The following is a 23797-nucleotide window of genomic DNA, read 5'->3' as shown; positions in this document are numbered from 1 at the left end:
CCATCCTGTGTGATACCATGGGAACCCTTCTCAGGGTGATGGATCTACGGGAAGTCGTGGGGCTCCAGGTACAATGAATCTGCTCTGTCCTGAGGCACAGACGTGTCCTGAGATGGAGTGAAGAAGTAGCAGGAAGCCTCGGGGCATCACGGTGAGAATGCCTCTGAGCATTGGGTACCAGAAGACGGTGATGTTAACTGAGGGGGTACCACCTCTGTTCTGCTGTCTTGCTTCTCCATGGGCTGCTCGCCAAGAAAACACGCTGAGCCTTTAAAACAGACCCTGTAAAGTCATCATGGAAAGGGACAGGGCAGTCCCTATTGTCAAGTAGACAATTTGTCCAGTGTTCGGCTTACAATGCTGAGGCTCATTATTTCGCTCTAAGTATCTCAGAGGGCTTCAGAGACAACAGCATCTACTCAACCACTCTCTGAGCGAATTAAAACCCTGCGTTCATAAATGCAGGGATCAAATCAAAGACAAATCAAAGGTCAGAATCCAACCTGTTGACAATCACCAGGGTTCGAAACCAGACTCATTTTACCCCGACTAATAGTCGTGCCCCCGTGTTTCCACAGTTGTGTTCCTGTAGGGCACCCCATCCCCCTGCCCACCACGTGAAACGTTGGGATCTTGCACGATGAGCTTGTCTCAGAGGATGCCCAACCACCTGTGCTTGAAACGGAAAAAGGTGGTGTCTCTGCGGATAGCGATATTGTATTCGCCCTTGCCATTTGGATGAGAGAAACAAAGCATAAAACTAATCTTTAAAGATAGACTCTCAGGTTGCAAGGTAACCATTCAGCCAGTGAGTAATGAGCTTTGATGGGGGTGGAGTCATGCCCTTCACGGCCTGAATTGCGCAGGACTCTCTTTTCTTACTGCCATGGGATTCATTTCATTGGCCCTTGCCACCACTGCGCTCACAAAACAAGAAATCAATAAGTAGTTATGGATCGGGAAGGGCGTGCCTGCAGATTTCCTCAGATGTCCAAACTACAGTGGATGAGAGCGTGGACACGTGCCTAGATGAGCCAGTGGTCCTGATCCCTGCGAACTGAAGTCACATTTCATGCCTCACATCCCTCATCACCCTCACCTGCTGGATATTTAAAAATCAATACTGGATTGCAGCGAGAACGAGAAAGATACTTTGAAATACTGTCGAGGAAAAAAACACAACATGATCAAAATTCAAAAGTTTGACCTTTAAGCTTTGCAGCAAGAAGAGCAAGAAATACTTTGATGCTTGCTTTAGCGTGTTGCCATTTTGAAAATTAAGAGATTTTTACTTGGGGAGTATCTAAGATGGTGATAGAAAGGTGGTAAATCCTCTACAGAAATAAATTAAACGACTGAATGTGGAGCTGTCATTTCAGCAAGGAAATTACCTACCAGGAATTTATTAATCTTTCTACTGTGCCGGAAAATTCTTCACCAAGAGATGACCGGAAGGACGTGAAGACTTTTGGCCAGACTCTTAAACAACCTGAGTGCAGTGTCCTCAAGACTCAAAATTGTAGCTCCTTGAGTCCTTTCTTTTCTAAATCACTGCGTGTCAAGCTGGGGTAGGAAACAAAAAGGCTGAGGTTAAACTCAGCTATGACACACATTCGCGTGTTGATTTTTTTGTATTGACAAATAAGGTCCTCCTTCATGAGGTCCCCTAACCTCTCGGAGACAATTCGCAGACACCAATCGTATGATATCTGTCCAAAAACAAAGGCGCAAGTGGGAACAGAAGCAAAAATCAATTGTGCAAAAGTGGAAATCGATGCACATGGCAGTTTCTAAACAAGAAGTGAGTAGCTAGAGCTGTTGTGGGACTGGACCTCCAAGCTGGGGAAAATCCTCCTGAGCGGTGTCCAAGCTGAATGTTTCCTTCCTGCCTCTGCTCTGCCAGGTGGCTTTACTGTAACATTTTAAATCAGAACCTTCGAAAATACCCCAGAGACAAAAGGCAGAGGAAAAGGATTGAACCAGGAACTAGAAAACTCACTAAGCTTTTTTTTTGTTTGTTTCTTGGAAGTGTAATTGATTTACAATGTCGTGTTAGTTTCAGGTGTACAGCAGGGTGATTCACTTATACATATATATACAGTTATATATGTATATGTATGTATACATACACATACATACATATATATGTACATGTATGTATATTCTTGTTCAGATTCTTTTCCATTATAGGTTATTACAAGATATTAAATGTAGTTCCCTATGCTGTACAGTAGGACCTTACCTTGTTGTTGATCTCTTTTATATATATTAGTGTGTATCTGTTAATCCCAAACTCCTAATTTATACACCCCCCCTTTCCCCTTTGGTAACCATAGGTTGTTTTCTATGTCTGTGAGTCTATTTCTGTTTTGTAAATAAGTTCATTTGCATCATGTATTTAAATTCTACATATAAGTGATATCAAATGATATTTGTCTTTTTCTGACTTAACTTCACTTAGTATGATCATCTCTAAGTCCATCCATGTTGCTGCAAATGGCATTATTTCATTCTTCTTTATGGCTGGGTAATATTCCATTGTATATATGTACCACATCTTCTTTATCCATTCACCTGTTGATGGGAGAGGACAGATCTATCATCTATCATCTATCATCTATCCTTTAGGTTTCTTCCATGTCTTGGCTACTGTAAACGGTGGCACTGTGAACATTGGGGTGCATATCTCTTTTCAACTTAGGAAAAAACTCACCAAGTTTCATGTAAATCTACCACCATTCTTGTTATTTACTTTGGGCAGTTCATTCAAACTCACCCCACCTTTTCAGTGGATCCCAGTAGATGGGATGAACTGCGTCTAAGAGAGCCTTAATTTGCCTGGGGAGAAAGAACATGATCAATTTCTTCGCTCTTCCTACCTCCATCTGCCCCCCGCCCTCTCAGAAGCTGTTCGTTCCTGTGTCCCAATGCCCCCTACCCCGCCCCCCCCATCAGGCTCTGGCAGGGGAGGGGGATTAGCAGAGAGGAGAGAGAGCCCGGCCCATGCGGTTGTAGCCTGGCATTGGTATCGCGCCTATGACAGATGCCCACGTGCTGGCTCCTTCTCTCATGGGGGCAGTGGTGTGGTTTGCTCGCCGGTACCAGCCTCCACCTGAGGACTCCTGGCCTGGACCTGGCGCCTCCAGCTAAGTGCCCCGCACTCTCCATCCACCTCAGGCTTCTGCTTCTCCACTGCACATAGACCAGAGCGGATACAGATTTTGCGCCCTGGAGCTTAGGTAGTTTGGGTAATCCTGTTTAAGAAGAATATACTCTATGAATATAAAATTTCCTACAGGCCTTGGAGGGGGGTCATGCAGTGGACAGGCCTGAGACCTAAGCTTCTTAAGCTCCATGGTCGGTCCACCTCTGGCACTGAGTCTGTGCATCACCCTGATAACGGTACTGCAGACACCGGTCCCTGCAACGCCCAAACTCCAGAGAGCCTGTGGTCAGGCGGAATAAGGAGTTCACTTCCCGGGCTTCAGGAGAGGAAGGATGGGGAATGCCCAGCCCACTGACTGCCTCCGAGGAAGCCCTCCCCACTGGCATTCTCCACCCGCTAGTGAATTCTCAGCCTAATCTTATCTAATCTGGAGATGGAGCGTGTCTTAATGCTGCAGAACCTTATTTTGTTCTCCAGTTTCACAACTATGAATGGATGATCTAATTCTTTACTTTGAGGATATATCTGGAGCAATGGGGCATCTGGTATTCACTGCTTTGGGACCTTAGCCGAAACACAGACAATGGAAGAAAATTATATTCACATCCTGTCGCAGTACCTTGTTGCAGGTATTTAATCATCTTAAGTTGTCCACAAGTCTGATCAGTTGTGTCTAGCACGCCCCAAATAAACATGGCTTTAAAACAAATTAATTGCTCTCTGTTAGTTTCCTATTGCTGCATTAACAGATTACAGCAAACTTAGTGGCTTCAAGAAACACAAATTCATGATCTTACAGTTCTCGAGGTCAGAAGTGCAAACTGGGGGTTTCACTGGGCTGAAATCAAAGTGTTGGTCCTGGATGCACCCCTTCCTGAAGCTGTCTAGAGAATCCATTTCCTTTTCCAGCTTCTGGAGGCCGCCACTCTGCTTGGCCAGTGGCCCCTTCCTCCATTTTCTAAGCCATCAGCATAGCTTCTTTGATTTTCTTTCTCTGCTTCTATGGTCACATCACCTTCTCTAAATGCCACCCTCTTGCATCTCTCTTTCAGGACCCTTGTGATTGCACTGGGCCCACTCAGATAATTCGGAGTAATCTCCCTCTTTCAATATCTTTAACTTAATCACACCTGCAGAGTCCCTTTGCTACGTAAGGTAGCCTATCACAGGTTCTAGGTAACTAGGACATGGATATCTTTGTGGGGGGGGGGGGCGCAATATTTAGCTGGATCTCCATCACATGGCCATACAAACTGCAAGGCAGGCTGGGACATGTGGTCCAGGTGTGTGTCTAGGAAGAAAAGGAAATGGATTTGTAGCAGTTCTGGCCACATCCTCCTCCCTTACACGATCTTCTCCCGGGCTTCTCCACTGCCGCTCTCCCCTGGGTGTTCTCTGAACTTGCAAGCCTCCATCTCAGTCTTTTTTGCAGACTCCTGGTCTTCCCTGAGGCATCTTTGCTTTTCATCCTATTCCGTCTAGTGGAGATGATCTCATCTGGCCCATGGTTGTTTTCTTGTTTGTTTGTTTGTTTGTTTTTTAAAATAAATTTATTTATTTATTTATTTAATTTTGGCTGCGTTGGGTCTTCGTTGCCGCGTGGGCTTTCTTTAGTTGTGGCGAGCGGGGGCTACTCTTCATTGTGGTGTGCGGGCCTCTCATTGCCGTGGCTTCTCGTTGCAGAGCACAGGCTCTAGGCGCACGGGCTTCAGTAGTTGTGGCACGTGGGCTCAGTAGTTGTGGCTCACGGGCTCTAGAGCGCAGGTTCAGTAGTTGTGGAACACGGGCTTAGTTGCTCCGCGGCATGTGGGATCTTCCCGGACCAGGGCTCGCACCTGTGTCCCCTGCATTGGCAGGCAGATTCTTCACCGCTGTGCCACTGGGGAAGCCCCTGGCCCATGGTTTTTAAATACATTTGAAGGCCAATGGCATCCACATTTATTTCTCTGTGTGGTCCTCACTCCTGAACTCTAAGCTTACACATACACAACAACCCACGTGACATCTCCACTGAACTAGCTCACAAGCTCTAACCTTCCACACATCTAACACGTACCTCTCAATATCTTCCCCAAATCTATTCTTCCTCCATTGTTGCCCATCTCTATAAAGAGCACCTAACCCACCTGGTTGTTCTTTCCAGAATTCCAGGAGTTATTTAATACCTCCTTTTTCCTTATCTCACTACGTTTGGCACCAAGCCCTGCTGATTCTGTTCTCTGAATATCTCTCAAATCCAGCTACCTCTCCCATCTTTATTTTCACATCATCTGTCCCTAGGCCTGATGAGATTGCTGCCTGCTTGGTTTCGTGGAATCTCCTTCACCACCTTCAATCCCTTTTCCCTTAAAAGTTCAGAATACACTTTTATAAATCCAAACCTGACCCAGTCAGTCTCCTGATTAAAACTCCTCAGTGGCTTCCCGTTTCTTTCACTTTCCTACCCTTCTCTCCAAGCTCACCTTCCTCAACCTCAGTGCCTTTGCACTGCATGGGCGAAGGTTCATTCCTCAGCCAAGAATGCCTTCCCTCCTCTCCCACCAAGCCTGGCTATTTCAATCTCAGTTTGTCTCTTCCTCAAGGTAACCTCCCTCTCCAACTCTCCAAGGCTAGTAAAGATCCCTCTTAATAACCTGTGCCTTTTTCTTCCTGGCTCTTTCAGAAATGCAATGTGATATAATCCTATTTTAAACGCCCATCTCCCCTTTATCTTCCCCTCAGGAGCCATGCCTACCTGTGTCTCTGTTCTCGCCCCGTACCCAGCACAGGTACTTATTAATGTTTATTAAACAAATCCAACCATGTAGCTACCCCAGAGTGTAAGATCAGCAGAGGGCTCATTCCGTGACTCCGCTTCCATTTCCATGGTTTAAGGCATTCTGAAGCAGCGCGGAATGTGCAGACATTGAGGTTGGGACCCAGGGTGAGCTTTGAACTTGTTGGCCGCTGATGAGTATAGATGCAAAATACCTGGCTTTTCAAATGTCAGAATGACTTTGCTGCTAGAAGCCAGACATTTGGATTTGTCGACCTGAAGATGGGACTTTGTTCAGTTTCACCCCAAATGTAACTTTGCAGCACTAGTTGGAACACAGAGGCCATTGTTCAAGATCATCTACATCAGATCTTTGTTTTAAGGCCTCCAAAGTGATGCCAGGGAAACAAAAGGCCTGAGCTGCTCTTATTTCAATTTGCCAGGTGGTTTTCTGCATTCCGTTTGGCACCAGTTAACTACTGGTAGTTAACCATGATATACTTTCTTCCACCAAATTATATCAATTTCTTTCCAACTTGTCAAATCTTCTCAGTAATATTGGTTCTTTAGAATTAGTTCAATGGTAATAAATGGAATTCCTAAAATGGATTTACTCAGTATTTGCTTTTAAAAGATGGTACATACTGCAGAAGACTCTTATCCTTATGTGTCCTGTACCTTTAAGTAGCCAAATCAATTTAATTAAATTTCATTAGAAGCACCAGAGCTGAAACAAATTAGTGAAAGTAACCGGGTATGTCAGGTGGTATTTACTTCTGCAGATACTTCCTTTTGGCCCTTAAGATTTAGTTTAAATATTTAACTCTAATAGCTTTTGGAATTGTTGATGGAATTAGTTTTAATGAATCTTTTAACAAACAGTTTACCTTAAAAATAGATGGAAGCTTGTTTTATTATAGCCAGGAGGAGCTGTGGTTTCATCGACAGGCAAAATCTGGCTTGGTCTTCAATCACACAGACTCTGAATATTCTATTTCCATGTTTTTCTCTATAATACCTTTCACTGAAGTAAGGAGGATGTGTGTGTAACTACCGCTAATTTGGAATCTTTTCTTTCTCTTCATGTGATTAAATCAATAGGTTTATTCCACTTAAAAAATGACTGGAAAACTGGCACAATTTTGAGCAATCAAGTTTTTCTTAAGTGAGCAGTATCTCAGCTGGTTACCTTTTTGAGCGGATGGCAACAACTCAGGTTTTAACTTTCATTTGAAAAATAGGTTCCTGACGAAGTGATTGAAGTACAAGCTGTAAGTGTTCTGGGTTGAATGCGTGGACGGACTTGGTTTGCTTAAAGCCCCAAGGATTTTCAGCACACTTTCTTTATATCTCAAGTCATCATAGCAAATTAGAATTGACAAGCTCTATGGGCCGAGAGACTTCAAGGACAGCTAACACAAAAAGCTTGTATTTGTTACTTCAGAACTAAAGAGTCTCTGCATGGCCCCTGAGGAATCCTTGTTTAGATGCCAGCTAAATCTTATCAAATTAAGGAAGCTCCAGAGTTGTTTTCAAAGAGAGGAAAAACATATACTGGCGTAACAGTGTCTTAGTATCTATTTCGGGGGCCAATTAATATCCTCAGTGGAAAGAACAACTATTCTCCATTTTCAAGGTTAATTATTTTCTGAAGCTTTTGTCCGAGTCAGAGATGTCACTTATCACCAGAAAAGATTTGTTACATCTAAATTCTTAGAAGATAAAACTTCCAAAACTCACTTTGAAAACAGAACTGCTAATGGGAACCTCCCCGTTTAACTTATCCATCACAGCTGTAGATATTCACTAACTTTGTCACTTTCCACCCCACCGTTGTCTAGTCACTGAAGGGCGCCTCTTCCAGAGGTCAGAGATCACAACATAAGTAATGTGAAATCCCATGCCCTGTTTGTTTGGTTTTTTAAAAATTTTTATTGGTGCATAGTTGATTTAAAATGTTGCATTAGTTTCTGCTGTACAGCAGGGTGAATCAGTTATACGTATACATATATCCACCCATGCCCTGTTAATCTCATCGCCTGAAGCACGTTGATGAAGATTTGGTATTTAACCCCTTTTCTCTAACCTCCCTCATCAGCAGATTCTCCGAACAGCCCTTGAGATATTCACTCTTCCTCTCCACTTCCGGCCTAAGCTCTTTGTTACACAGATTGAACAAGTTCTCTCCCTAATCTCTTTTCCCTCCTGGTCCAGCTGGCAGTGTCCTCCATCCCTTCTCTGATCCAGCGCTAGGGGCGGGGCCCACTGCCCTGCTCCGCTGGCAGTGACAGGATGCTCTTTGGCGGTCAGGGAGGAGAAGGTCTGGGAACACTCCCGCCTGGCTCCTTTCATTCTGTCACAGCCACATGCCCTGCACACCTCCTGTTGGCACGCACAGCGCCCTGTTCCCGCTCCAGAGCAGCGACCCTGGTCATCAGTGTTCCCTGCCCAGTAATGTTGCCACAAGGTGACCCCCTCCAGAAACCTGCCCATCAGTCCGATGGACACGTGTCACACCTCCCAGCAGGTGTGGGCTCCTGTACCCAAACTAAAGGACATTGGAACATATCTAATGAGAAATGTGATGCGCTCTCCCTTCTCCTCCTTTTTCTCCAGCTCTCCTAAGGATTGTTTTTGGGGAAAACTGAGCGTATTTGCTGTGGACGGGGGCTCGTGGTTTCTGAGCTGCAGGATGCAAGAAGCAGTAGAGACTGGGGGCGGGGCATGTGCAAGAGGTAAAGATGTACGTGCTCCGAGGGCTGTGAATGGAATCAGCACCAAGCCAGGCCCAGATGGTGGCAGGTATAATGATGCACCAGAGTTATTTACAAGATTGGTTAAAGAGGAGACAATTTTATATACCTCACATTGAAACACGGGGAACAGAGAGAAATTACCATTTCACGTAGAGTAGGCAATCCGTAGGTACCAGTTTACCTAAACCAACACTGCCTTCAGCCCAGCAGTAAGTATGTCGTAAAGGACGGATATACCAACAGCAGCAGAATAGACTGATGAGGTTACTCTAAGCTAAAATTAAGAAAACAGAAAACTGTAAGGCTCCGATAACCTTCATTTGTTATAGAACTGTACGAGTGTAAGAACTGTGGAGTTAGCAGTAGAGACTATGACATTGATTATCATTGCGTTTATAACAATCAGTGTGGTCATCTTAAATCACTGAATCCATCTAGCAGCACTTATTAGGCACTTCTGTATTGCAGCTACTAGGCTAGAGACCAGGAAATAATAAGGCCCAGCCCTGCCTCACAGCTGGGCAGATGGACGGGCTTGCAGCAGACATAAGTGTGAGGTCTTAGCATTTTGTTCATAGCAGGCAAGGAAAACCATAGCTGTATTGCTAAAAGCTCCCCTGAACCTCGGAGGCATGATTCATTTAGCAAGAGCGATTGAATGAGCACGTGCTGCCTGCCTTCAGTTTACCTAGCACAAAACTGAGCCGGGTGAGTAAGATTTGACAGAAAAAGAGAAGGTGTTGTGTCAGGTCTCAGAGCTGCCTGATCAAAGGTGGGAAATTGGATCACGTGGCGATTGCTGGGTAATCGGGTGTGATTGGGGCTCATTGCGGCAGGCGGGATCGGGGGCCACCTCTCTGCTCTGAGGTTGGACCTATTTTTGTTCCTGTAGAAGTCAGTGCCTCATCTGACTCTGAGAAATGGAGTCGAAGACCTAAAGGCATCCTAGGATTTAGCCCTGTAAAATGTATTCTGTATCCCTATTAGTCACTGCCAAGTATGCATGGAAACTCCAAGCCAGTGGTTCCCAGCCACGCTATTCATTAACGTCACCTGAGTGCTTTTGAAAATACCAACGCCCAGACCTTACTCAGAACAATTCCAACAGAATCTCAGAGCCCGAGGCCCAGGCAGGACTATATTTAAAACTCCCAGAGCTGATTGAATCATTTTGCCCTTAATTTATGGAAAAGAAACAGAGACGGAGCTGACCAGTCAACGTGGTCCTAATGGGTCGTGGGACAGAAGGCCTGACTTGAACAATTGTCTAATTCCACCTCTCTCAACAGAGACACCCAAGGTGAAAGCAGGTTTGAGCCTTGACAAACAGCTCTATTCATTTCTTCGCACACAAACCTAAGATATTCACGTGCTGATCTGAATTGAATGTCCTGCACGGTTTCCAGAATAAGAGGCTATGGGGCGGGTGTGTGTTGTACTAGCCTCGTGTAGACCGGTCTGAAAACCACTTAGCCCCTTCCTCTGGGCTCTGTTGGTGGAAGTCTCTCCACCAACTCTCTCTTCGTGGCGATGTTTATAGGATGGTAAAATATATATATATAAAGGAGATGGTTATAAATTCAGGGGCCTCAAAACACTTAAGGGAAAGATCTGTAGGAAATAGTGACCACCGTGTAGTCAAACTGTGAGGACCCAATGGTCATGAGGCTGTGAAGAAAGTTACCTTGATTCTCGCACTTTCTGGACCATTGAGAGTAATGATGAGGATGAGAGTAGCTTTGGGGAATAAAACAATTTCATAAAGAAACACGCCGGGAACTTTCATACAGAAGCTGAAACTGGTGGAAGGACAGTAAAAGGGTAAGATAAAGAAAATCAGATTATTTCTGGTGGCAATTTAAAGTTCAATGACTTTGAAATCCTCTTCTCTTTTGGATTTCTATTTCTTATACTTGGAACAATTTAACAATCTCCAGTTTTAAGTTTAATGTGTTAAAAATAAAAACCAATCTGAGGTGCAGATATCGTATCACATTTTTGACATCTTGGCTGTGTCTTGAGCTGAAGGGCACAACTTTGCGGTCATTTTGCTGGAGGTGAAAGACAGATATTAAAAGAGTTCTTTATCATCAATATTAAGGATTAACGGCCCTGCCCTAGTTAATGTGGCTATTCTTCATTCTGTTTCCTTCCTTGAACTTTCTTATCTAAGCCAAAGGGATGGTATGAAGGGGAACTGTGGTTAAGCACCCAATAGAATTTGGGGAACAACCTCTGGTCTACAGAGACTTGAAATGTTAAAGAGAAAACGTCGTCATCAAAGAGGCAAATAGGGCTTCCCTGGTGGCGCAGTGGTTAAGAATCTGCCTGCCAATGCAGGGGACATGGGTTTGAGCCCTGGTCCGGGAAGATCCCACATGCCGCGGAGCAACTAAGCCCGTGGGCCACAACTACTGCCTGCGCTCTAGAGCCCGCGTGCCACAACTACTGAAACCCGTGCGCCTAGAGCCTGAGCTCTGCAACAAGAGAAGCCGCTGCAATGAGAAGCCCGTGCACCGCAACAAAGAGTAGCCCCCGCTCGCCGCAACTAGAGAAAGCCCGCGCGCAGCAACGAAGACCCAACGCAGCCAAGAATAAATACATAAAATAAATAAATTTATTAAAAAAGAGGCAAATAACGATTTAAAAGCTATGTGCCCAAGTTGTGTGTGTTTCTGTAAACCACTTTCAAGTCTTTCTGAATGACAGTGGGAAGTAAATGAATAATAAATTTATTGCAGGCTGGCTAGATAACAAGTATGTCCATGGCTGGTTGGTTAAAAGAGATGTTAGCTCAGCAATAACTTTCCCAAAGAAAATATATCTTCATGTCCTTCTTCTTTAGAAAGCAAAACATTTTTTTTTTTCAGTAGAATGACTAAAAATTTCATGCAGTAAAAGATGTCAAGGGTCATGAGATCTACCCTCCAGGTAATCATTCAGCATCACTAAAACGAGTGTAGATTTATCTGTACCCTGGTCTCTAGCATCCAAGGTTACACTTTTCCATGATGTGTGGAAGGATGTGCCATCAGAATTAAAACTGAGGTCCCTTCTGGGCGTTGGTGACGGTCGTGATGGTGGAAGTCTTTGTTGGTCATCACACCTTTCACTCTGCATCCGTGAATGAGGGGGAAGATGGATGTGGAGCGGGGACCAGGTCACCTTCCTTGCTCCTCCAGGGGGTCCCAAGCTGTGGCTCAGGAAACTGCTCTAATCCAGAGCCTTAACTGGGTTTCCACCCTGCCCTGTTCCCCAGACTCCCCATTCCCACCTCCATTCAAAGTTTCTGTGCCCACATGCATACGATCACTGGCCACAAGCAGAGGTGTCTGGCTGGGGCGACATTCTCGGTGCCTCTGACACACTCCCTGCCATCCTCAGGTGTCCGCTAATCCCATCACCCACAGACAAGTCACCTGCAAGACTCACCTCTGTCACGCGATTGTATTCTCAGAAATGGGTCTTATTAAGGATTTGAAATCTTTTTCTGGTGCTTTCTTATGAGTTTCTTCCTTCATAAGAAGTTTTATTATTACATCCATTTTGCTGACACTTCCAGAGATGTAAGTACTTACCTGGTCCCATTGGAATCTAAGCGTCATCAATTGTGAACCGTTGAGCAAAACATGTCCACTCACCTGCGTAAGAGGGAGACGCTGAGTACAGTGCCGCTCGCCAAGCAAAACCAGACCCGGACTTATACCACCTTCATGTCTGGTGTCTCCTTTGGTCTTAGGACATATCAGATGTTAGCCCACATTCTTATTATGAAATACCTTGCCCACCTTTCATGACATATGGAGTATCATGACTTATTCATGACCAAAGAAGCCAAGGGTTTGATTAAAGCAATTTCCTGAGCCACTCCTTGGAACCCTGCCCCCCCTGCAAAGAATATCTTCTAAATTGCAAGTGAGACAAACATAAAATGATCTGCCTCTGTTTGATCATATTTAAGGATTTTTGCTGTCAACAAAGCATTCCCTTCACAAGAAAGGAACGAACGTCTTCTTAAAGCAAATTTTTTAACTGTTCCCGTATGTGAGTCATGGGTCCATTCACTTCTGAAGTACTTTACAGGCTTTTGTAAGACTGCTCCTCCCCTGTGCCTGCTGCCATCCTCTGGAGGGTTTAAGGGAAACGCCCAGAATCCCTCAGAGACAGTACATTTTCTCCTCCTGCCCTGACACCTGCCTGTTACCACGGCTCCCACCCTTCCTGGGAGAGGTTTTAGCTACTTGCCCTTAGACCCTCCTTGCCTCGGTCACCACCAACTGCCCAGGACTCCTGGCTCAGCCATCATTTCTGGACTCTTCTCACTCAAAGGCTCTAAATAACCAGTAATCCGCCCCAGTATTCCCCCTTTCTCCCTTTCTCCTACCCACCTCTCATCCTTTCCCCCTTGAACCCACAGGCTACTGTCAGTAAGACCCCCTGTATCCAATACCCACCCCTTCTTTTCTCAGGCTTCTTGCTGTGACGCCGGCTGTCCCCAAGGACACCCCCCAGCCCCCGGCAACCCTCTCACGTGGTGGCTTTTCATGTCCCGTCCGCTCTGCCCCACGTCACTAGGCTTGGAGGCGGACTGGGTATCTCCCTTGCTCCTCTGTGCTCTTTCTGGGACGTTCTCCTCTCCTCCCTCAAGGAAGCCCCTAGCATCTGTGAAGTGCCCCCTTCCAATAGCTCTGACCCTCTTCCCATCCTCAGTCCACTGGCTAGCGTTCATTCCCCGTCTCCTCCCTCCATCTTTACTTTCCTCTCTTAGATTCCGTGGGCTTCCGTGACATGCCCTTTGCATCCCCTTGTCCCTGTCTCCTTCCAAGTCACTTTTCTGACCACCCCCGATCCATCCGATTCCATCTACTCACACCTGCCCCAGGGCAGCTGAATGTGGCTGGAGGAAAACAAGCCACCGTGGGGATGAGTCTTCTCCTTTTGAATTCATTGCCACGAGCCTCAAGTCACCTCTCAGCTCCTGGCCACCAGACTGCATGGCCACGGTCAGCCTGCACCCCGCCCACCTCCAGAACTGTCTCACGCTTCTCTTCTTGCTCTCTCCTTTCCTCCTCCCTCCCTTGCCCTCGCCCCTTCCATCCTCTAAACTCCAACTCCTTCTCACTCTCAGCGGATGGGTGACCTCACTTCTCATCCCCTCGCCCCCTCCAGAAAATGTCAGAAGACAGAACAGGACATCTTCATCGTCCCATCACCAGACCAGCCCATCTCCTTGCTGCGTCTGTGGCTGTGCAGCCTGTCTGTCTTCTCTCCTGATCCCATGGCCCACGACCCCACAGCTCACTGAATCCCATCAACCCCTCCTTTCTTAAGAAGTGTTTCCCACTCTCTCCTGCGTCCCCAGTTTTTCTTCCTCTATGTCGAGTCATTCCCATCAGCATGCGAAATGCCGCAATCTCTTGCAGGTGATGTATTAAAACTTCTCTTAGTCGCTCTAGCTCTTGAAGCCCCATGTCTGGGCTCCCCTTAATCATCAGCTTTTGCCAAAGGCTGTCTGAACTCACCATTTCTCCACCAGGTCTCACTCTCTTTTGAGCCTACCTGAGTTAGAGGTTTACCAACCAGACCAAAGAAAGTACTTTCGTTCCAGTCACGCTGACTTCCATCTTCCCAAGGCCAAGGGACTGTTCGTGGTCCTCCTTGTGATTCAGCTGGCCTCCTTCTCCTCCTTTCTGCATCTTCTTTCCTGGTCTTGCCTGACGTCACACCCTCTGGTTCTGCGCCCAGCTCACTCTGCTCGTTCTGAGTGTCCTGTGAATTTTCTCCTTGCTCTCTGTGCCCTCTAAGTATTGGAGTGTCCCAGCCCTGTGTCCTCTGCTTTCCTCTATTTGCGTTCACGTGCAAGGCTTCCATCCGTTCTCTTAGCTTCAAGTGATATCTGTATACTGAACTGCAAAAGTTTACCTCTAAGTCTGACATCACTCCTGAAATCCCAGTTTTCGGGTTCTGCTTTATTCTCTCTCTTTTCTTTCATGTCCAGCAGGCATCTCTAACCCAGCACATCCCGGATGGCAGTACTGATCTCACTTTCTAAAGCCACTCCTCTTCCAGTGGTCCCCTGTCTCAGTGAGTGACATCTCCAGCCCCCGTTGTTCACACCAGCAGCATCGGGGTCAGGCTTGATTCCTCTCTCCCACACCCAGTAGCTGAGTCATCAGTAAACCCAACTTAGATGCAAACTCTGCACCTTGCTCACCACCAGCCCACACCCAAGCCAGGGTCATCTCTCCCTCCCTCTAGTGGAATAGCTCCTTAACTAGTCTCCCCATTTCTGTTCTACTCTCCCCAGACTGTCCTAGACACTCAGAAGGCTTCTTGTCTTCCTGGTCCCCCTTGCTCACTCCCCTTCAGTCACAGAAACTTTCTGCTGTGCTCACATCAGCCAAGCGCTTTCCCACCCCAGGGTCTTCACCTCTGCTCTTCCCTTGGCTCGGAAACCCCAACCTGTGTCTTCAGTGTCTGGCTTCTTGTCATCTGCCAGGTCTCTGCCACAGTGTTAACTGTTCCCAGAGCGCTTGCCCAATCACACGCCGTCAAAGAGCATCTCAATCCCCTCAGCTTACTTCCAAGGACTTATCAATATGCCACATGTTTTTATTGACGTGTAGTTGATTTACAATGTCTCAGGTGTACAGCAAAGTGATTCAGTTATATATATATATATATATATATATGCGTGTATTCTTTTTCAGATTATTTTCACTTATAGGTTATTATAAGATATTGAATATAGTTCCCTGTGCTCTACAGTAGGTCCCTGTTGTTTATCTGTTTTATAAGCAGTAGTGTGTATCTGTTAATCCCAAACTCCTAATTTATCCCTCCCCCCTTCCCCTTTGGTAACCGTAAGTTTGTTTTCTATGTCTGTGAGTCTGTTTCTGTTTCGTAAATAAGTTCACTTGTATCAGTTTTTTTAGATTCCACATATAAGTAATATCATATGATATTTGTCTTTCTCTGTCTGACTTACGTAGTATGAGAATCATCTCTAGGTCCATCCATGTCGCTGCAAATGGCACTATTTCATTCTTTTTTATAGCTGAGTAGTATACATACATTGTATGTATGTGTGTGTGTGTGTGTGTGTGTGTATATATATATATATATATATATATATATATATATATATATACACACATACCACATCTTCTTTATCCATTCATCTGTCGATGGACGTTTAGGTTGCTTCCATGTCTTGGCTAATGTAAATAGTGCTGCTATGAATGTTGGGGTGCATGTATCTTTTCAAATTAGAGTTTTCATCTTTTCAATATGCCACATTTTAGTGTTGACATGAGTCTTCACTTGTTTACTGTTTGACTTTGGGCGGCCCATTAACTTTCTACGGCTCAGATTCTTCCTCTGTAAAATGGAGCTAATAATAGTATCCAGCCCATGGGATTGTTGAGAAAATCTTGCCATGGAGTAAATACTCAATAAGCACTAGGTAGTAGCTTTTATAATAGCATACTTCTAATTTTGGCTTTATCCTACGGGTCAAATAGAACAGGAATAATGAGAATTACATAATGAAAGACACAAATATTGAAATGGGTTTAAATTCTGTTCTTTGTTAACTTTCGTCCATCTATGTTTGCAATGATTCTTTATAGAGAATTGAGTCCCTTAAAAAGGTCAGAAAATGAAAAAACCAAAAGAGTTAAAAATGGTTGCCTCTGTGAAGCAGGAACTGGGAGTGGAGCAGGTGTCTGCTCTTCCTTGATAATGTCAGTACTCTTTGACATCTTGCTCTGAGATAACTAAACTTGAATTAAAGAAGAAAAAAGACTGAAAGGAAATACTGTGACATCTCAACAGAAGTTCCCTGGGGAGGAGGAGAGTGGAATTGTTGGCTATTTTTGTTTTCTTCTTTATGCTTTCTAAATTCAAAAAATGATCCATAATGTATTTATATGGCTTTCATGATGAAAAGTGGTATATATGCTTTTCCTATATTAACCAGCTATTAGAAGGCTAATGGAGGACTGATTGGTAGGAGGCATTTTGAATATGCTCTACATTGAAAAATATAATTCCTGGGGCAAATCAGAGAACGTAGCAACCTGGGTGTGCATACTTGGCAGCAGTCATGCTGAAGGCCTTGAGCTGGTGGGGACGGGGCATTTGAGGCAGAGAGGGACCTTGAAACCATGTAAGGGAGATAAACGGGAAGGGACGAAGGGAAGGGACGATGCTTCCCGGCATTCTGATCACTAACAGATTTGGTCCCGAGGAAAGAAGAGTAAACACTTTGGAAAACTTGGAGGTGGTTGAAAAGAGGGCCAGACAGAGCTGGAGCCAGGCAGGCAAAAAATAGACAGTTTCAGGCTCATTCTGAGCAGCATGTTTTCATTTAAATACAGTCTTCAGGCCAAAGCAGGTTTGCGAAGAGACCATTTATCTCACAGCTGGGGAGGAAAGCAAGCACTAAGGGCAGGCCCTTCCCGAGTCAGGCTGTCTGGAGGGAGCAGGGGGTGGGTCTCACTTGTCACTCCTCTCTGTTGACCTGGATGATGGAGGAGCAGAGATCTGAGATCTCTCCTGACAGACTGGAGAAATGTTTTGCAAATTCCAATGCTTGGAACGTCCAAGTGTGAGGAGGTGAGGCATCTCTCTGCCTTCCCCAGTTAATAGGAGCTGCTGTCTATTGCAGGATGGATGGTCACAATATCACTTCGTAGCCTCATCTTCAACCATCGAGAGGGATCGGCAAAGACCCTACTCCTCCTCCCGCACACCCTCCATCTCCCCTGTGCGCGTGTCTCCCAACAACCGCTCAGGTAAGAGGGGCCCCGGGCCAGCGGCTGCTTCTCTTGGATCCAAGGCCCCCCTCCCCGACCCCTTAGCTGACCCCACAGACAGGAGGGCCATCCCGACTGGGACATTTGCTAGAAATATCAAATGAATCTGTTTTCTTTTTATAGTGGTGGTGACTTTGTTTCATACATACACAGACTCAGAACAAACATCTTTCTAACAGGTTTCTAACAACCTCTAACAGGTGTCACAGGCATGAAATGCACATCCTGGACCTGCATTCAGGGAGGAATAGGAATATATAAAACCGCCAAGTGTTTGCAAGTCAGGGTTTTCCATGGACGTTTTACCCACTTAAGATAGTTTAGGTTGCATTTTATTGATTAGATTTGGGATAACAGAGTAGGGGAGAGAGGGTGTGCTCTCTCCTCCTTGAGAATGACCTACGTTTGAAAACTGTCATTGAGGCTTTCGTTACTGTTCCGTACCTGATTTGCTTTTTATTATTACCTGTAAACCAGCAGATAAATCATTTCATATATTCATATTACAATCAACTGTAACTTTTAAATCATTCAATTTCATTTTTTCTAATTTTATTTCATTCTTTCTTTTGAATTTTTTTATCAAAGTATAGTTGATGTACAATATTATGTAAGTTACAGGTGTCCAATACGATTCACAATTTTTAAAGGTTATACTCCATTTATAGCTACTGTACAATATTAGCTGTGTTCCCTGTGTTGCACAGTATATCCTCATAGCTTATTTTATACGTAATAGTTTATACTTCCTAATCCCCTACTGCTATATTGCCCCTCCCCCCTTGTCTCATTCTTATTAGATTTGGAACTAACTTCTCTTATCTCCTTGTAAAGATACCTTATTTTTACACCCTTTTTCAGTGACATTATGTAATGCCAAGGATTAAAGACATAATTAAAGGCAAAATATGAGCACACTGTTAGTATATACGTGATATAGATTTTATTGTTCTTTTATTCAATGTGTAATAAATAATTTTACATGGGCGAACGCACACACGCACAGATAGAGGCTTTTATTTAAGAAAAGTTTCTCCTTGCTCTTCGCTGCCCTCCTCCTGCTGAGGAAACTATATTTTCTGGAACGGAGTCTCAAGGGCATGGTACGGAGCACTCCCCAGCAGGGTGGCCCCCCTGCCCTTGAGGATGTTTGTCGTAAAACTTTGCGCCATACTTTACTGTCATAACGATGGGGAGAATCGGAAATGAATGGGGAATATTTGACTGAAATAAGTTTCCCCTCTCCCAGCCCCGTGAAAACTTATATTTTTAGTGCAGTGTTATCACTTCTAACGTTTAGCCGCACGCTGAACGAGAATTAGGAAGCCCCGTGTAACTGGAGGAACTTCCACCTGCCTCAGAAGCATGGAGGTGGCCTTTTACACATGTTATTTTCACAGTTCTTAAAAAGATAAAGAGCAGTGAGTCTTGGAAGCTAAAGGACAGTGTCTTTAAGAGCTCTAATTATGAAGAACCAATCAGTGTCAGGAAGATGGAATAATATAATAGATTGGAAGGCGTCCAGAAAGAGAAGCAGAGCCTTACAGGATGTCAGCATCCCAGGGATGCAGGTGGGGCACTTCCTGGTGGTTCCCAGGCAAGGCACTTCGAAGACACCTAATAAACGCTTGTTGGCGTGTTGTGATTTTTCCAGGAGTATCCTCCTGGTTTACTGGAGACTCGGACCACTGTGTGTGAGGTCTCAGGAGATAATTACACACTTGACATAGTTTAATAAACCCCACCATCTGTGCAATATCGGATTCTCATTTTAAAAGCTTTGGTCAAGAGGCTGCAAAATATTGTCCCTTCACGATTGCCTGGCAGTGACTCATAAAAGGCCAATCTTTATGCAGAAGACCTAGGAGCAAGGGCAGGAGGGGACTCTCCCCAGAGAGGAAGATGGAGAGAGAAGAAAGGAGATGGGGCAGAGGTGGAGGGGGTGAGCGAGACGCAGCAGCCCGTGTTCTGAGAACACGCAGGAACTGGACCCAGAGCCCAGTTGAGTTACGTGGAGCAATTGCAGGTTTCTTCCCTGCCTTCCCATTGGATTTACACCCAGAGATTCTGGTGCAACTGGCTGGGGGGCATGTTCAAGCATCAGTGTATCTTTAAGTATTCTAGGTAACTAATTCTGATGGTCAGCTAGGATTGGAAATCTCTGAGGGTTTCAAGATCTCAGCAGCGAGCCTCGATTTTATTTGACAGGTCTGAGAGGTGGGTAGGGGGCCTTTCAGGAAAGGATAGGCAAAGGCCCCCTCTGTTACCTTCCCAGCGCTTGGCTAAGGCATCCACTGAGCCGTCTTCTGGTTTCACTTCCTCACCCGATGAAGAGCTCCTCAACTTCAGAAAGTGTGCTGAGACTCGTGTTTTTGTCCCCCGTGTCTAGCACGGGGCTTTGCACATAGAAGATACTAAGTTTGGTGAAATGAATCAAGTGACTCAGATAGGCAACAAGCAGGCCCAGTGGGCTGGAGCTGGGGGACCCTGCAGAGGGTGTGAACGAACAGCTGAAAGGTAAACTGAGGCTTGACTGGGGAGGGGCTTGGACACTAGTGAAGGAAAATGAGCTTTATCCTAAAACTCGGAGTTCCCCAGAGATTCACCAGGCATGCTTGCTAAATTTGGATTCCTAGGCCCAACTGAAAATTCAGATTCACAAGGTCCAGAGTCGGGTTTGTGATCCCCAGGTTCTCAGGTGAGTCTTAAGGTTAAACAAGCTTATGAAGCACTGCCCTTGGGCATGGAAGCTGGGGAAGGCTCTGGGACCGAAGAGTAGCACGGCTGCACCCAGAATGGGTGAGACGCAATTGACTAAGCTCGGGATGCGAGTGGCCTCGCTGAGGAGCATGGAGACCAATGTGAGGTCAGCCCATAGGATGGGCGCATGGTAGCTGCCTTAGCGCCGGCACACACACTTGACCCCCACTTCTCCCAGCACATCTCTGCACTGGCAGGGCGGCTTAGTTGCTCGCAATCCATCCTATCTTTAAAGAAAACTAAACCTCTTTTTGTTTGCTTCCTTAAGTCCAAGTTCAGCTTTTCCTCTGTTCTGGGCCCAGTTTGTTAAAGAATCGTGGAATTCCTAAGGGAATCCTCTAATCACAGCCCATCACTGAAGACATGAAGACACAAACGGTTGACAGGGCTCAGTCCCCAGGTCCGACAGGCAGCGAGGGACCAGGGTGCAAGGTGTGTGTGGGAGATTGTTAGGGGCGTTTGAGTTGGAGCAAGGACCCCCATCAGGAGACAGGTGCTCTCACGCCACACCCCCAGCCCAGCCCCCAGGCTGATGGAGAAGACCTCGGTGGGTGGGGCTCTACTGGTCCCCCCACATCATCCTCTGCCTTCCTTTAGGGCCGTTTCTGCGTGAAACGTGTTTAAGTAAAAGCTCATCTGATTTCATCAGGGATTCTTCAATATCAGTAATCGCTCCTCTGAAAGACATCTAATTTTTTCAAAGGAAGGAAGGAAGAAGAAAAGAAAGGAGGGAGGGGAAAAAAAGGAAAAGAAAAAAGAAAGAAAAAGCAACCAAGACGGATCTCATTCTTGAAACTGTCCTTGAGCAGGTCACATCCCCACGAGGATGTCTCTGTAGGGGAGATGCTCCCGGGATATAGTCCTTAATTCCCTGCCTCCAAGTTGCGTGTCCCCTTAACTCTAAAGCACCAAGTGACATGGAGTAAGGGAAGGGGGAAAGACAAGAACCAAAGGAACAAAAATAAAAATCGGCAGGTCCACGTACACATACTGACCTGTATTGAGCCAGGTGCATTTATGACTTTACCTGTTTGTGTGAAAAGCTATACGTGCTGTGGAATGAGACACAGAAAGTCATCCTTCCAATTTCTTTATGTAGCAAGTGCCCCAGCTTCACCTCGAGAAATGATCAGCCTCAAAGAAAGGAAAACAGACTATGAGTCCACTGGCAGCAACGCCACTTACCACGGAACTAAAGGAGAACACACTTCCAGGAAAGACACCATGACAGGTGAGCTTGGCTGTGCACGGTTCCTCTGCAGAGTTGGTGACAGGACCTGGGACAGGGCAGAGGGCTGGGACATCAGGCTTCAGCTGTGCTTGGCAGCTCGGCAGGACTTGAGAGCTTGATAGCGAAGATTCCCAGGGATTGGCCATGTTGAGATGAAGCTGGAGGTATAAAAACGGAGCGTCTTATGCCTGGAATAGCTAAGAGAAAATGCTCTCTGCACAAATTTTTTCTTCTGTCTTTCTTTCCCTACCCCTCTCCTTCTCACTTGCCCAGTTCGTGATATTTTCTCAAATTAGAGAACGAGATCACCATAGATTTCTTCTTCGTTGACATAACCCAAGATGGTGGGCCAAGCTCTGCCCATTAGGACGGGGAAGAGAAAGAGGATAAGAAAAGGAAGGGAGGGCAGGGGAGAGGATGGGAGAGAAGCAGAGGAAGAGAGGATTTCAGGGAAACCCACAGAACTGCTGTGGGCGTTTTCCCCTCTTGACATGAAACCACTCTCTGGCCATGACAAACTCCCAGGAAGATTCATCAGAACCACTGACCTCAGTTTCCCTAGGGAGGCATTGATCTTTCATGCCCTTCGTCCTTCACTCCCCCAGTCACACCCATTGGCTCATCAGCTGGGACTCTGTGGAGGCCAAAATTAGTGCCGTTGCCCCCCAGCGCGCCCGGGCCAGCCTGCCTCGTGGCCAGCCTTGACTCAACTCTCCTCTTACTCTGTACCACTCTCCTTGGGGTGGGGCTCGACGTCCTCATTCATCGTCCCCTCCAGGCTCCCCCCACACCTCCCTCCTGCCCCGGTTTGCTCCTCATCCAGGAGCACGATTTGGCGGTATTGATGGGGGGGCAGGGCGGCGGGGGTTATGCCTTGAAAGCAGAGCTGCCAGGACCATCAGGATCTCTAACCAGCGATTCCACACTCTTCTTTGCCACGTGGATGTGGAGATGGGCCCCTCCTGAAAACAGACCACAGGGGCTTCAACAGAACAGGGTCAGATTAGGGCATTCATAAAACTGCAGTACAAGGGTGCAATCCTAAACAGACACTGAGACCCTCTTATTCAGAAGAATCTTAAAAGCGTGTGGTAAGTCTCCCTGATATTATTTAGGTGTAGACCTGCAGGGAAACAGAATAGACAAATGGGATGATTTATTGACATGTCTTTTGGACCCAGGACATCTAAGATAAATTTTTCTCGTGGTAACTGTATTTACCCCAGAGGCCATGGTTTCCATGGTAACTCTCCCCGGCTGCAGAATGGAAAGCCTCATAAACAGATGCTCGTGGTACCCAGCCCAGCTCAGCGCTCTGCCTCCACGTACACACTCCACCAGGGAACGCCTCACCCTCACGCCTGACACGTCCCCTGAATGGAGAACTGAACGCATGGCGTAGGACATACCTTCTTTTTTTTTTTTTTTTGGCTGTGCCCCGCAGCATGTGGGAGCTTAGTTCCCCGACCAGGGATTGAACCCACACCCGCTGCACTGGAAGTGCAGAGTCTTAAGCATTGAACCGCCAGGGAAGTCCAACATAGGACGTACCTTCTGATTCTCGTTCTCTGGTTCTTTTTTCCCCAAAAGTGTTGTCCCCTGTTGTAGATGAGCATGAACAAAGAAGCTCATGGGTCTGAATGCCAAGTCCCTAGAGTTGAGATATTCAGTGGAGAATCTAATTTGTACTGATTACTCCAGAGCAGTGGTGACACCAAATTCACCTGACCCCTTCGTTTTTCGATTATTATCGCCCTAGGTAGCCACATCATCAGCAGGCAGGGATAACAAAGTGAGACTATAATTACAAGAATAATTGTGAAATCGACTGCACTGTTATTATTTAAGTTGATCTTTTCTCTTTAACTCTCTTGGCCGGTAGAATCATTCAGAAGGTTTTTCACTGTGGGTGTGTTTGTGTTGAAGTAGTTCCAGTGATACATGATCCTGCTCTGCACACGTCAGAAAATAAAAAATAAAATCTAATACGTTTCTAGATGTTTAATCTTCCTAGAAAATGGCAGGGATCTTGACAACTGCAGCACTGAGATATATGTAACTTTTCAAACTTATTTAGAGGCTTAAACGCTTTGCTCTAACTTACTTAAAAATGCAGTTCAAAACTACACTGTCAATCATGTAGCAAGCCTAGAAGAACATGAGGTCATTATTGAATAATATGTTTATACAAGAAGGTTCCCTTTAAGCCAAAAAGTACTGGGTAAAAGTTAGTTATTAGCATCACAGTGATGTCGATGGTGATGGAGGAGGTGGGGGCAGTGTTGGTGGTGAGACTGGTGGGTGTGTTTG

At 45.8% G+C, this 23797-nt stretch overlaps 1 protein-coding gene across 3 annotated transcripts in view; it reads left to right on the top strand.

Moving 5' to 3' along the window:
* CTNND2 (catenin delta 2) overlaps positions 1 to 23797 on the top strand; it is a 779068-nt gene that overhangs the window by 743195 nt on the left and 12076 nt on the right. For all 3 annotated transcript variants that reach the window (XM_068531918.1, XM_068531937.1, XM_068531926.1), the window contains 2 exons: positions 17349 to 17475; positions 21356 to 21487. In XM_068531918.1, coding sequence (XP_068388019.1) covers positions 17349 to 17475; positions 21356 to 21487 — 259 coding nt within the window. The remainder of the gene's footprint in view (positions 1 to 17348; positions 17476 to 21355; positions 21488 to 23797) is intronic.

The sequence above is a fragment of the Eschrichtius robustus genome, chromosome 2 (genome assembly GCF_028021215.1).
Source record: "Eschrichtius robustus isolate mEscRob2 chromosome 2, mEscRob2.pri, whole genome shotgun sequence".
NCBI lineage: Eukaryota > Metazoa > Chordata > Mammalia > Artiodactyla > Eschrichtiidae > Eschrichtius > Eschrichtius robustus.
Note: the sequence above shows the minus strand (reverse complement) of the source record. Positions and strands in the feature narration are given on the sequence as shown.